The sequence below is a fragment of the Nerophis ophidion genome, linkage group LG04 (assembly GCF_033978795.1).
Source record: "Nerophis ophidion isolate RoL-2023_Sa linkage group LG04, RoL_Noph_v1.0, whole genome shotgun sequence".
NCBI classification, from domain to species: Eukaryota; Metazoa; Chordata; class Actinopteri; order Syngnathiformes; family Syngnathidae; genus Nerophis; species Nerophis ophidion.
The window spans coordinates 63731977-63747363 of record NC_084614.1 but is presented as its reverse complement, the minus strand read 5'-3'; the positions used below and the strand labels follow the sequence as shown (position 1 = coordinate 63747363).

Sequence of the window (15387 nt, the reverse complement as noted above, 5' to 3'; positions counted from 1 at the left end):
ATATTCTAATAATATCATGTTGTTACAACTTCATACAGTCGATGTAAGTATGAGTCGCAACACCGCATCTTAAAAGGACTGTTGCAACTTTAACGTGAATGCCTAGAGGTCGCTAACCTTCCAATTTGTTTTTAACATTATATCCTGCTCTTTTACACCTTGTACTACAGAACGTCATAAACTCTGCTCATATGTAACTTGAGCATTAGCCTTGTGTGTTGCTACGTGGCAGCTATTTTAGTGGGGGACACGCTCACATTTAAGATCATACAATACAATGCGTTGTATGTATAAATTATAACTTGCATATTTGTATCTTATTTCTATCTTATCAATTTTCATGCAGTTTATTTTATTAACAAGGTAGAAACATGCTATTAATACACATGATTTATTTTGTTAAAAAAAATACAGTACCTATGAAATATCATTGCCAGTATTTTATTCAGTATGATTAGTAATCGTGAAAAACAGACTTAATAGTCATGAAAATAAAGAAAACACATTGAATTGAGAAGGTGTGTCCAAACTTTTGGTCTGTACCGTAAAAGCACTTAGAGACAAGACAGTCTTTTTTGACATTATAAAAAGAAAAAAAACGAATAGGCGACAGATGACAGTTAATTCGTATTTCTAAACATATTTGTTTTGCTTTTCATGTTTTTCGCACACCTCCACAACGTAATTCCTCTCCTACCGTGTCCATTTCAATGACATGCGTCATGGTCAATTGTGCGGACTAGACGATTATGTAATCCAATCGTTTGTTCTTTGGTGTAAAAAGACTGAACACCCGCAATGTACAGCAATGTCATGGCTACTTTCGAGGCCCCTTTATTGCACATGCTTGCCTGGGCCCCACCCAATCAAGGGCCCCACCTGATCAAGGGCACCCTATTTTGACGGCGAAATGCAATGATTGGTGTTCATAGCTGTCAATGACAAAAAGCTCAGCTTTCATCTGGCGATTGTGCACTCTCACTCTCTCGGCTGCGTTGTTTTTTACTACTACTAAGAGCGGGACTGGAACCTACGTCGCCCTTGTGGTAAACCAAGGTACTACCATTGAGCTAAAACACAGGCAGTTTCCGGGATTGCCAGCACTGTACTTATAGTTGACTGTTACACTCATATAGACGTGCACGCACCCGTCACTATGAAGATGTCGCAAGGTGTGATCTGATTGGTTGATTACTTGTGATGCATTCAACTGTCGTTATTGGCAGTTCATGGTTTTACACTTTCATTGTTTTCGCCTATAGGAGTGTCTCAGATATACTTTTATGTGTACGTGTTTAGTGTACAACTGGACATGCGAGCAGGTGGAGGAGTGGCTGCAGCTCAGCGTCGAGCTCCCTCAATACGCAGAAACCATCCGCCAACACAGCCTGGATGGCAAGGCATTACCAAGGTAACATTTACATTTGACTTTGAGGTTATGTACGAGGGTTTTTTTTTTGGGTTTTTTTGTCGTACGTCGCCTCACTCCTACTTCCGAACAGGCTGGCGGTAAAAAACACCACCTTGACCGTGTCGCTGTTAAAGATCTTGGACCGGAGTCATGCCCAGAAGCTGCAGCTGAAGGCTTTAGATACAGTACTGTTTGGACCACCTCCTGGTAAGTGTGTGGTTGTCATTAAGAGTGTTCTAATGATCATTCATTTATGCATGTTGTTATGACAACACATTTTAGTATGTTTGGTTCTCACGGAGGCACATTTCTAAATTGGGTACTACTGTGATAAGTCATGATTAATAACTTAATAAAGCAGAGGTCCGTAGTGCATATAAAAATAACAAACCCCTCCCTCTGTAGAAGAGGCCGATGGTGTGTTCAGGGTTCAAGCTTGTCCTCTTTTTAGCAGACACTACCGCCTCTTGCTGTCTCTTTATATAACCACTATGCCACCGTGTGTGTGTGCGTGTGTGTGTGTGTGTGTGTGTGTGTGTGTGTGTGTGTGTGTGTGTGTGACTAGGTCTACAAAACCGTTGGAAGGACCTGGTTCTGGGCGTGTCCATCCTGGCGGCGCTGGGCGGATGCTGGTTCGCATACATCCAGACCAGGAGGTCCCGGGATGACCTGGGCAAGCTGATGAAGGACCTGGAGGGTCTCCAGAGGGCTGAGGAGAGTCTGATGGACCTGCAGGAGAAGTATGTTGAGTGAAGGGTTCTCACAAATGCAATAACAGAAACCTGTGTGCGTGTGCTCACGGGACAGACTGTAAAGGGAGCTACTGGTTTGTCCTTAAAAGGAGTTTCAACAGGAATCTTCTTCAGTGCTCATACACACACACGCACACGCACACGCATATGGGATTAATTCTACAGACTCCTTGTACTTGTTCATGCACAATGAGGTTCTGCTGGCGTATGTTCAGCTGCTGGGCTGATCCAGTGTCAGTAAATTAGACTCAAACAGGTGGTGATGTACGCAGGACATGACACGGTTTCCTCTCATCAGTGTGTGTGTGTGTGTGTGTGTGTGTGTGTGTGTGTGTGTGTGCGCGTGGGTGCGTATGTGTTTGTTCCTCATTTGCATTACTTCTTTGTTTTACACACACGACTGGAAACAGCGCCACCTGCTGACATCTAAAGGGACTAAAAATATGACACCATTGCCTGTGTGAAGTTGACCTTCCTTATCTTTGCAAATATTTAAAAAAAACACTGCAATTTGTTAGTGCTACGTTTGTGCCGTAAACATTTTTGTTTGTGCCATTACAGCTTTTAAGTTATTTTGGATACATTTTCTGACTAATGACGTCATTCAGCCCCCCCACCCCCCACACACCTTGTTAAACTCTCCCTTGATTTGTCCCATTCATTTGTGCTGCAAAATGTTTTGTCTATTATAGTTTTTATATTATTAACTACTGTATTATCATTTTTATGTTATTAACCTTTAATTATTCATAATCAGCCCCCCCCCACACTCTCAAACGTTTGTACTGCAAAATTGTTTTTGTCTGTAATAGTTTTTATGTCATTAACGCTTTTATCATTTATAACCAATCCCCTTGTCAAAATTTCCCCAAACTTGTCATATTCCTTTGTGCTGCAACATTGGTTCGTCTAACTATTATAGTTTTTATTTTATTAACATGTTGTTGTTCTTAACCAGCTCTATAACATCAGAATCAGATGTATTGGCCAAGTATGTTCGACACAAAATAAATTTGAGTTGGTAGATTAAAAAAAACGCAACAACTACATAAAAACTACAATAGTTCGACAAAACATTTTTGCAGCACAAAGAAATAGGACACGTTTGGGGAGATTTTGACAAGGTAGAGGAGGGGGGTTGGTTATGAGTAATAAGATGTTAATGATGCAAAAATTATACTAGGTAATAACATAAAAAGGATATTAGTTAGGCCAAAAAAATGTGCAGCACAAACATTTGGGACTAGTTTAGGGAGATTTGGACAATGTAGTGAGGCTGGTTAAGAATAATAAAATGTTAAAGGGGCTGTTTGCAACATTTACACAGATGTCTAGAGGGCGCTAACTTTCCAATGTGTTTTACACAGTATATATTCCGCCCTCTTGTGACTTAGGACGTAATGACAAAATTATGTACGTGCGTAACACATGCACACACAGGTGACACCGTTAACATGCAACAGGAACTGCAAAAACGTGAAGAAGGGTAGAAACTAAATCAACAGTAACAAGTAAACTACCACAACCAGATCATGTTCTCCAAAGATAAGGTGTGATGATAGCAATAAAATATTAATAATAATGATAACAAATCAATAAAGGGAATGCATATTTAGTAGATTACTTCTCTATTTTAACAATTGCTGCAAAAAAATTGTAAATCAGGATTTTGGAAAAAAAATAGCTTTTTTCTTGTAGCGATGCCACTCCACAACATCACAACTGTCAAGCATTGGCAGTGTAAAAAACAAAGCTTTTTTTTTGTTGGATTTTAGACATGTACAGTCCAGAAATAAAATTAAACACATGTCAAATGTTCTTTTTGTCCTCTCCTCCTAACAAGTAACCCACAATAAGTGTATATAAAAAAATTAAAACAAAAAAATTAAAATCATCAGTCAAAGTACAGGCAAATATTGACATGAGGCCACAGACAACTGCACTTCTGAATGTCCCCAACACTGTGCAGCAATACACAAATGCTGACAAAAGGCTCATCAGATATCTCCATTTCAATTGCTTTTCAATCAGGGTATAATTTGAGATCAGTCTCTTTTACATATTTTAGGAGACCACCCCATACTTCCTAAAATTCACAAACCAACTGTTCACTGTCAGACCAATTTAAAGAAATAAAGAATATCTATAATCCAGCGGGTGGGACAGGGAGGTCAATTTAGCATAATAAGTCTTCTCGCAAACAAAGTAGTGAATGCTACCAAGTACTTCTTAGATTTTCTAAGAGAAGATGACAGAGGGAGTACCCCAAATAGTCCTCTTAGAAGATTTGGTGTACCTAAGTACATGTCAAACTACTTCTTTAATCAATGGTCCCCAACCCATGACAAAAACCTCCCTTTTTCTTGACAAAGAAAAAAAAAAAAAAAAAATTCTTGAATAAAATATGAAAATTTTTGAGGCGAAAGTTATTGTAATATCCTATCTTCTCTCAATCTTTGATTGTTGTCGTCAGGCTGCAGAAGGCTCAGGAGGAGCAGCGCTGTGTTCAGGTGGAGAAAGTGAAGGTGGAAGAGGAGCTGAGGAATGAGATCAACACCGCCAAGCAGGAAGCTCAGCGTCTCCGAGAGTTGCGAGAGGGCACCGAGAACGAGAGGAGTCGTCAGAAATATGCCGAAGAGGAACTGGAGCAGGTGAGCAACAACAAACTGGTGATTGAGGAAAAAGTCACTCATAAGGTGTTCATAAGGTGAGGATGGCACTAAAGAAGGCCGAGAGGGAGCTAGAGTCGCGAGCTCGTTGGGCGCCGCCGGAAGCTCTGCAGACGTGGCTGCAGCTGACGCATGAGGTGGAAGTGCAGTATTACAACATCAAGAAGCAGAGCGCCGAGAAGCAGCTGCTACAAGCCAGAGAAGGGGTGAGAACACTTAGGACCACTCACTTTATTCAAAACCACGGGAATAGTGTAGTATGCATAGCAGACCACAAGTTGGCACTACAAGACTACATCAGGCGTGTTCTTAACCTTAAATCAAATCCAGTATACAGTTAGTATATACCACCTGTCATGAAAATATAAATGTTATAATGAGGGCTGTCAAAAATAATATGTTAACTCATGCAATTCATCATTTATAGTTAAAAGCGCAATTTACTTTGAGCGCTCAAGCTCCTTTATTTTAACCTCAATTGGTTACTTGTTAGGCAGCGGTGGCTCTTATACAGTCCGTGATCAGGTCATTGCAAGTTTCACTTAAAAAAAAAAACAACTAACGATACTTTATATAAATCTGTTACTAGGATTTGAGAAAATAAATTACGTACATTTTAGTAAAACATTAAAAAAAATGCCCCTGGATGACATTCTGACAATAAAATTGCATTTGTTTCAAAATATCGGGGTCTTTTTTAAAGTAATTTTCCTGCTAAATCAGGATTAATCCAAATTCAAAAGTGTGATAATCTGATTTTAAAAAATGCATAATTTGACAGAAGTAGTTTTTGTTCAACTAAAAATGGAATTGTGACTCATTCGGCAAAAAAACTTTCCACACATAAAAACTAAATAACGGACAGCTTAGTATCCATCCATCCGTTTCTCTACCGCTTATTCCTTTTGGGGTGGCGGGGGGCGCTGGTGCCTGTCTTATCTACAATCGGGCGGAAGGCGGTGTACACCCTGGACAAGTCGCCACCTCATCACAGGGCCAACACAGGTAGACAGACAACATTCACACTCACATTCACACACTCGGGCCAATTTAGTGTTTCCAATCAACCTATCCCCAGGTGCATGTCTTTGGAAGTGGGAGGAAGCCGGAGTACCCGGAGGGAACCCATGCATTCATGGGGAGGACATGCAAACTCCACACAGAAAGATCCCGAGCCCGGGATTGAACCCTGACAACTCAGGACCTTCGTATTGTGAGGCAGACGCACTAACCCCTCTTCCACCGTGAAGCCCAGCAATACTATACAATAAATACTATAAATACTATACAATACATTTGAAAAAAAAAAGATGACATCATAAAAAAAGTACTTTGCTATTTTATATGTTTGGAGAAACAGTCAATTTGAGAACTGAAAGATAACAAGTAGGGATGATAACGTACACATTTGAGCCGATACAGTACCGATTCCCGGGACTTTTTTGTGTCGTGGTGAATAATGACTGTTTTTGTGTTTTGGATTGCAGCATTTAAAAATGAGCTGATTATGATAACTGCTGTCCCGATGTTATATCTTGTTGGATTATTACATTCCTGAGTCTCATTACAGTAAGTTGTAATTACAGTTGCAAGTCCAAGACGCTAGAAGGTAGTAGTGTCATGTATTTTTTAAAGCGTTAATACTGTAAGTATTGTACTTATCAAGCACCAGCTGTTTGATTGTAACAAGCATCTTAGCTGAAGATCTTGAAATTGCCATGTACAGTGCTAATGCTAATCAGCAGCGTGTCAATAATAAATCTAAAGTATATTAGCATCAAGCTAGCTGCTTTTTGTAAAAATGGAGTGTTTCTCAACTTATGTTGGACGTTTTTGACTCCATGTTTTGAATTTTTGTTGAAAATGAACATTGTGATTAGCTGAGTCTGTCTCAGTGCTGCTGGAATGATCGGCTGAAGTCCAAAGTGAGTCAGCAACCGCGTGTGACGTCAACCGCAACTCGGGTACCGAAACATGGCACTGTTGAATTTTACAGCAATTGGTGCCTGGGAGAACCGGCGGGTTTCGGTCGGTGCCAAAAAAAGTAACGCAGTCTGTACTCATCCCTAATAAGAATCATGTTTTAGCAATGATCCAAACTATGTTTGATTTAATTCTTAGAATGTGTCAATAAAAATGAAGTGCTTATTGGACACCTCTGCGCCACACAATCATATTATGATGATGACGCTGACATTTCAGGCAGAGAAGATCAAGAAGAAGAGGAGTTCTCTATTCGGAACCTTTCATGTGGCTCACAGCTCCTCGTTAGATGACGTCGACCACAAGATTCTCTCTGCCAAGTAAGCGACTTTTGACCCACAGAACTATTCTACTATACTATATACTATACTCTGTGTACATATATATATATATATATATATATATATATATATATATATATATATATATATATATATATATATATATATATATATATATATATATATATATATATATATATATATATATACATATATATATATATATATATACATACATACATTTTTATATATATATATATAAAAATGTATGTATGTATATATATATATATATATGTCTTGATTGGATTATCCAGAGAATAGTGTTCGATACCGTGGTAGAGCGCAATATGTAGGTGTGGGAAAAAAATCACAAGACTACTTCATCTCTACAGAGCTGTTTCATGAGGGGTTCCCTCAATCATCAGGAGATTTTATATTATATTATAAATATATATATATATATATATATATATATATATATACAGTATATATATATGTGTATGTATATATATGTATATTACATATGTATATACATGTATAACATAATATGTATATTATATACATACTATATATAATTTGTACATATTTATACACACATATACACACACACATCTATATATATATATATTAGGGCTGCAAATCTTTGGGTGTCCCACGATTCGATTCAATATCGATTCTTGGGGTCGCTATTCGATTATACAGTATATCGATTTTTTCGATTCAACACGATTCTCGATTCAAAAACGATTTTTTTCCGATTTAAAAGGATTCTCTATTCTTTTAATACATAGGATATCAGCAGGATCTACCCCAGTCTGCTGACATGCAAGCAGAGTAGTAGATTAAAAAAAAAAAAGATTTTATAATTGTAAAGGACAATGTTTTATCAACTGATTGCAAAAATGTAAATTTGTTTTAAATATTAAACGAACCAAAAATATGACTTATTTTTTCTTTGTGAAAACATTGGACACTGTGTGTTGTCAAGCTCTTGAGATGCCACTGTGACACTGTTGTTCTTTTTTTAATTTTTTATAAATGTCTAATGATAATGTCAATGAGGGATATTTAATCACTGCTATGCTGAAATTATAACTAATATTGATACTGTTGTGGATAATATTCATTTTTGTTTCACTGCTTTTGGTTTGTTCTGGGTCGTGTTTGTGTCTCCTCTCAATTGCTCTGTTTATTGCACTTCTGAGTGTTGCTGGGTCAGATTTGGTTTTGGTTTTGGAATTGGATTGCATTGTTATGGTATTGCTGTGTATTGATTTGTTGGATTGATAAAAAAAAATAATTAAAAAAAGAAATTAAAAATGTTTTTAAAAATGAGAATCAATTCTGAATTGCACAACATGAGAATCGCGATTTAAATTTGAATCGATTTTTTCCCACACCCTTTATATATATATATATATATATATATATATATATATATATATATATATATATATATATAACATATATTTATATAAACATACTTTGGGGCTTTCAAAACATTACAAGATCTCTCTGCTTCTTGTTCAGACAGGCCCTTGCTGAGGTGACGGCAGCCCTGCGAGAGAAGCTGCACCGTTGGCAGCACATCGAGTCTCTCACTGGCTTCTGCTTGGTCAACAACCCGGGTCTGGGAGCTCTGGCCGCCGCCCTTAACTTGGACCCGTCCTTCCTGGGCCTTAGACCCTCCACCCCGCAACATCTCCTGCTCTCCGACGATCTCGACGACATGGACGAGGACATCCTGTCGCCTGGGACGCTGCAATGTGAGTTTGCTGTCTTAACTCCTATTTCCGCTTTTCCATTAGCTCCGCTCTACACGCCTGAGTTTAGAGTACTTTTCCCCTTTCAAAAATAATACCGTAAATAATACCCCACTTTGAAAGCATAAATTGGAAAGAGGTAGAAGGACAAACGAGCGGCTGTTATATGTACGTCTTATTTGAGGAACTACAATGCATAAAGATTAAAACATGGGCGATTGGTGAATTAATGGACAAATGTCCAAATATGGATTATTTACACGAGTTAAAGTAATACAGATGGTTCTAAAAATGTGGCACAATTGCTAAAGTTTCTCTAAACGTCAGTTCTAGGTTTAGTAACTTACCATGGGAGAACCATTAGGTATATTCTTTTAATGCAGAGGTGTCAAACTCATTTCAGCTCAGGGGCCACATGGAGGAAAATCTGTTCCCAAGAGGGCCAGAGTGGTAAAATCATGGCACGATAACCTAGAAATAAAGACAAATCCAGATTGTTTTCTTTTTCGGAAAAGAATAGCGCAAGCACATTCTGAAAATGTTAATATAAATGTTTTGTTTTTTGTTTTTTTACACTTACATGTTGTGGATGATAGCATTCTGTCTTTATTTGTCATTATTTATACTTTCTGAATAATATGGATTAATGTTCATCAGTCAAATAGGTGGAATTAAGTCTAGCAGAAATTTTAAATGCTCCCATTGTTGGTCATATCAATCTAAATGAATAACAATATCATAATCAAATTACAGGATGTTATTAATGTAATTTACTCATTTTCCTCAACTGATGTACTAACATCATGTGGTTTATTCTGTGCATATATGTGTGTAGCATCATCTACAACAAAACTTGTGAATTTGGACTCCTTTCATTAATTGTACATGAAGTTAGAAGGGAATACATATTATATCTGCATATTAATGTGCACCCAAAAAATGTGTCCCCATTACCAACAACATCTTTGACAATCAAGGCATGAATGTACCAATACACATTTTTTATACTATCACTAATAAACAGCGTGAGTATGTAGTGTCCAAATACGGAAACATTAGATCTATCTTAACACAACACTTGGCTTCACCCCCTCTGAAGTCATGTGCGCTCTGGCCGCATAGGATACAAAGACTTGCTATTGCGAGAGCTAGTGGACACATTTAGAACACCATTTTCTTTCATTTAAACATTTCAGCTCATTTTTATAGTCCGCTAACTCATCTTGCAGGCCGGGTAAAACCTGTCCTCGGGCCGTATGTTTGACACCACTTTTTTAACATTACGTGTTAGCTGAGTTAGCGCGGACACACAAAGAGGATGGAAGACAAGCTATGCTAGCTGTGGCGCTAAACTACCTTGAATGTGAAGGAGTGAAACAAGAAAAGAATAAGCCTAATAGGAACCATATTACAGCAGAGAGTAACTAGCTAAGAAGAGGAAATGAGCAACTAAATTATTAGTCAGGAGTAGGGATGGGTACCGTTCACATTTGGACTGATACCGTACCAATTCCTGCTACCAGGGAATGGATACCAGTGCTCAATGGTACCAATTCCGGTACTTTTGTGAGAGTTAATAAATATTGTTTGATTACGAAAGTATTTATTTTAATGTTCAGTTGAGTTGAGTTGAGTTTGAGTTTATTTTGAACATGCAAGCACACAACATGATACATCACAATTTCCAGTTTCTCTTTTCAACATGTTATAAACGTATCATTTAAAAATTAGCTTATTATGATAACTGTGCTGTCTAGTTGTTAAATATTGTTTTCTTATGACATTTCAGTCTCATTTGCTATGCAGATGCACCTCCAAGACATTAGATGGCAGTACTTTACAAGCTAACAGTGGTAGGTTGTCTAACTAGGAAGTAGCTTTCTCCATGAAGCTGAATGTGTAATCAATCAATCAATTAATCAAAGTTTATTTATATAGCCCTAACTCATGAGTGTCTCAAAGGGCTGCACAAGCCACAACGACATCCTCGGCTCAGATCCCACATCAGGGCAATGTTGCGCCCTACAAAGTGTTTATGCTGTGAGTATTGTACTTATTACAAACCAGCTGTTTGATTCGTAATGCTTAGTTGTAGTTTTCATGACCAAATTTGGGGGTGTTAAAATCGCTAATGCTATATAGCAGCCTGTCGATGACAAATCCAATGTAAATTAGCGCATTTTAGAAGAGTGGAGCCTTACTTTACGTTCAAGCGTTTGCTACCAAGCATGCTTGCTTTGTTTGTTGAAAATTGCAACATTACGTAGAAGGAGTTTGGCTGAGTCTGCTCTGAGTCCTGCTTCAGTGATTTTTTTCCCCCTTTTGAGCCGGTGTTTAGTCTGCAACTGGAGGCGACCAGTCTGGAACAGGACGCGACATCACGTGCAACAAAGGTATCGAAATACGGCACCGTTGAATTTGACATGAATCAATGCCCGGTGGTATCGACGGAATTCAGTCGGTGCTTATAAGAGTACCAAATTCGGTACCCATCCCTATTCAGGAGAGACAATAATATCCACAGTGCAGACAGCAGCCGGGAACATTTCTAGCCATAGATATGAATGAGTAGATAGACGACACACGTCTTAGAGCCGCAAGTTAGTTAATGGCTACCGGGGCCCAAATGTCTGAACATTCTGTGGTTTTAGAAGGCACAGACGTTAAATCTAGGCTGTTTGCTCGCCAATTCATTGTTTTCACTTAACAGGCAGTTAAAGTTCTCACGTATCTAGTCATTCATACATATACAGTGAGGCAAAAAAGTATTTAGTCAGCCACCGATTGTGCAAGTTCTCCCACTTAAAATGATGATGGAGGTCTGTAATTTTCATTATAGGTACACTTCAACTGTGAGAGACAGAATGTGAAAAAAAATCCAGGAATTCACATTGTAGGAATTTTAAATAATTTATTTGTAAATCATGGTGGAAGATAAGTATTTGGTCAGTTCAAACAAGGAAGATCCCTGGCTCTCACAGACCTGTAACTTCTTCTTTAAGATGCTCTCCCGTCCTCCACTCATTACCTGTATTAATGGAACCTGTTTGAACTTGTTATCTGTATAAAAGACACCTGTCCACAGGCTCAAACAGTCGGACTCCAAACTCCACTATGGCCAAGACCAAAGAGCTGTCGAAGGACACCAGGAAAAGAATTGTAGATCCGCACCAGACTGGGAAGAGTGAATCTACAATAGGCAAGCAGCTTGGTGTGAAAAAATCAACTGTGGGAGCAATTATCAGAAAATGGAAGACATACAAGACCACTGATAATCTTCCTCGATCTGGGGCTCCACGCAAGATCTCATCCCATGGTGTCAAAATTATCATGAGAACGGTGAGCAAAAATCCCAGAACCACACGGGGGGAACTGGTGAATGACCTGCAGAGAGCTGGGACCAAAGTAACAAAGGTTACCATCAACACACTACACCGACAGGGAATTAAATCCTGCAGTGCCAGACGTGCCCCCCTGCTTAAGCCAGTGCATATCCAGGCCCGTCTGAAGTTTGCCAGAGAGCACATGGATGATACAGCAGAGGATTGGGAGAATGTCATGTGGTTAGATGAAACCAAAATAGAACTGTTTGGTATAAACTCAACTTGTTGTGTTTGGAGGAAGAAGAATACTGAGTTGCATCCCAAGAACACCATACCTACTGTGAAGCATGGGGGTGGAAACATCATGCTTTCGGGCTGTTTTTCTGCTAAGGTGACAGGACGACTGATCCGTGTTAAGGAAAGAATGGATGGGGCCATGTATCGTGAGATTTTGAGCCAAAACCTCTTTCCATCAGTGAGAGCTTTGAAGATGAAACGTGGCTGGGTCTTCCAGCATGACAATGATCTCAAACACACCGCCCAGGCAACGAAGGAGTGGCTCCGTAAGAAGCATTTGAAAGTCCTGGAGTGGCCTAGCCAGTCTCCAGACCTCAACCCCATAGAAAATCTGTGGAGGGAGTTGAAAGTCCGTGTTGTTCGGCGGCAGCCCCAAGACATCACTGCTCTCGAGAAGATCTGCATAGAGGAATGGGCCAAAATACCAGCTACTGTGTGTGCAGACATGGTAAAGACCTATAGTAATCGTTTGACCTCTGTTATTGCAAACAAAGGTTATCTTACAAAGTATTGAGTTGAAATTTTGTTATTGACCAAATACTTATTTTCCACCATGTTTACAAATAAATGTTTTAAAATTCCTACAATGTGAATTCCTGGATTTATTTTCACATTCTGTCTCTCACAGTTGAAGTGTACCTATGATGAAAATTACAGACCTCTGTCATCATTTTAAGTGGGAGAAATTGCACAATCGGTGGCTGACTAAATACTTTTTTGCCCCACTGTATATCTGTACTGTGCTCACTACATCCAAAAACCAGGAATTACGCAATACTGCATACATCAGTAACCAAAGGAGCCTTGAAGACCCATTATTATTAACAATGAAATGTAATACATTCATAATATATAATGAGAATGATATAAAATATATTAACAATAATAATACACAATATTGATGGATGTCTAAACAATGGATTTATGATCGTAATTGAATCCTAAGGTACCCAAAGATTCCCACCTCTAGTCAACAAGCTAACGTAGCATGTGTGTGCATTATTCCATGTTGTGACTGACAAGACGTTGTTTGTCACACATGTGGTTATCATGTTGAAGAAGTTGATTTAGCCTACTGATGTGTATTTATAAATGGTTTATTTATTTAGGCTAGTAAGGTAAAAAGGAAAAGTCCATATAACACGTCACAGATGACATCACGCTATCCTCACGTGACACCTCTGATGAAGGCTGCAGAGTTAAGGTAACCGAAACGTGTCAGGTACAAAACTTTACCTTATTAGCCTATATATCCACCATTCATAAATACATATGGTATCAGATTGATTCGCTTGGACTCCCGCTAGTAGAAATAGTACCTGCTAGTATTAATAGCCAGTAGAGCAGGGGTCACCAACGCGGTGCCCGCGGGCACCAGGTAGCCTGTAAAGACCAGATGAGTAGCCCGCTGCTCTGTTCTTACCAGTGAGCTGCCTCTATTTTTTAAATTGTATTTATTTACTAGCAAGCTGGTCTCGCTTTGCTCAACATTTTTAATTCTAAGAGAGAAAAAACTCAAATAGAATTAGAAAATCCAAGAAAATATTTTAAAGACTTGGTCTTCACTTGTTTAAATAAATTCATTTATTTTTTTACTTTGCTTTTTATAACTTTCAGAAAGACAATTTTAGAGAAAAAATACAACCTTATAAATGATTTTAGGATTTTTAAACACATATACATTTTTACCATTTAAATTCCTTCCTCTTCTTTCCTGACAATTTAAATCAATGTTCAAGTATTTATTTATTTTTTTGTAAAGAATATTAAGTACATTTTAATTTAATTCTTCATTTTAGCTGCTGTTTTTTCGACAAAGAATATTTGTGAAATATTTCTTCAAACTTAAGATTAAAATTCAAAAAAATTCTGGCAAATCTAGAAAATCTGTAGAATCAAATTTAAATCTTATTTCAAAGTCTTTTGAATTTCTTTTAAAATGTTTGTTCTGGAAAATCTACAAGAAATAATGATTCGTCTTTGTTAAAAATATAGCTTGGTCCAATTTGTTATATATTATAACAAAGTGCAGATTGGATTTTAACCTATTTAAAACATGTCATCAAAATTCTAAAATTAATCTTAATCAGGAAAAATTACTAATTATGTTCCATAAATTATTTTTTTAATTTTTTCAAAAAGATTCGAATTAGCTAGTTTTTCTCTTCATTTTTTTTCGGTTGAATTTTGAATTTTAAAGAGTCGAAATTGAAGATAAACTATGTTTCAAAATTTAATTTTCATTTTTTTCTTGTTTTCTCCTCTTTCAATTAAGTGTTTTTTCATAATTTATTCTCTACAAAAACCTTCCGTAAAAGGAAAAAAAATGTACGACGGAATGACAGACAGAAATACCCATTTTATATATATACATATATATATATATATATATATATATATATATATATACATATATATTCATTTATTAAAGGTAAATTGAGCAAATTGGCTATTTCTGGCAATTTATTTAAGTGTGTAACAAACTGGTAGCCCTTCGCATTAATCAGTACACAAGAAGTAGCTCTTGGTTTCAAAAAGGTTGGGGACCCCTGCAGTAGAGGAATGGCGAGGAGAAGGAGCGACCAACTGAAAACTGCTTACTGTCCTCGCCATCTTTTTTGTTTTTCCTTGGCCTCTAGATGCAGCCTGGCAGATGGACCGACGAGTGAGTGACCTGTGGCCTTTGAGTGGCATCACAGACAACCATTCACCATGGAAACTCTCAGGTTGGCCCTTCCCTCCACTCCACGCTCTCACTACCAACTTGTTAGTACCTTAATTGTCATTTGGAGGCTTCCTTTTTATAAAAAAAACAAACAAACTTGTGTTCCACAGCTCAGACTCTGATGCCCCTGCAGCAAAGGATGGGAGACCCCGCTGTGAAGTTCAGTTCCCAGAGGTTGGTAGA

The 15387-nt window shown here is 37.9% G+C and overlaps 1 protein-coding gene across 3 annotated transcripts in view; it reads left to right on the top strand.

The window, feature by feature from the left end:
- Positions 1-15387, top strand: part of LOC133551720 (stromal interaction molecule 1-like) — a 30911-nt gene that overhangs the window by 12773 nt on the left and 2751 nt on the right. For 2 of the 3 annotated variants that reach the window (XM_061898734.1, XM_061898735.1), the window contains exons 5-13: positions 1300-1411; positions 1503-1618; positions 1977-2151; positions 4637-4814; positions 4871-5038; positions 7035-7135; positions 8627-8862; positions 15119-15205; positions 15315-15378. In XM_061898734.1, coding sequence (XP_061754718.1) covers positions 1300-1411; positions 1503-1618; positions 1977-2151; positions 4637-4814; positions 4871-5038; positions 7035-7135; positions 8627-8862; positions 15119-15205; positions 15315-15378 — 1237 coding nt within the window. Of the gene's footprint in view, positions 1-1299; positions 1412-1502; positions 1619-1976; positions 2152-4636; positions 4815-4870; positions 5039-7034; positions 7136-8626; positions 8863-11197; positions 13900-15118; positions 15206-15314; positions 15379-15387 lie in introns of those variants that run through there. The other variant, XM_061898736.1, reaches the window with a different exon arrangement.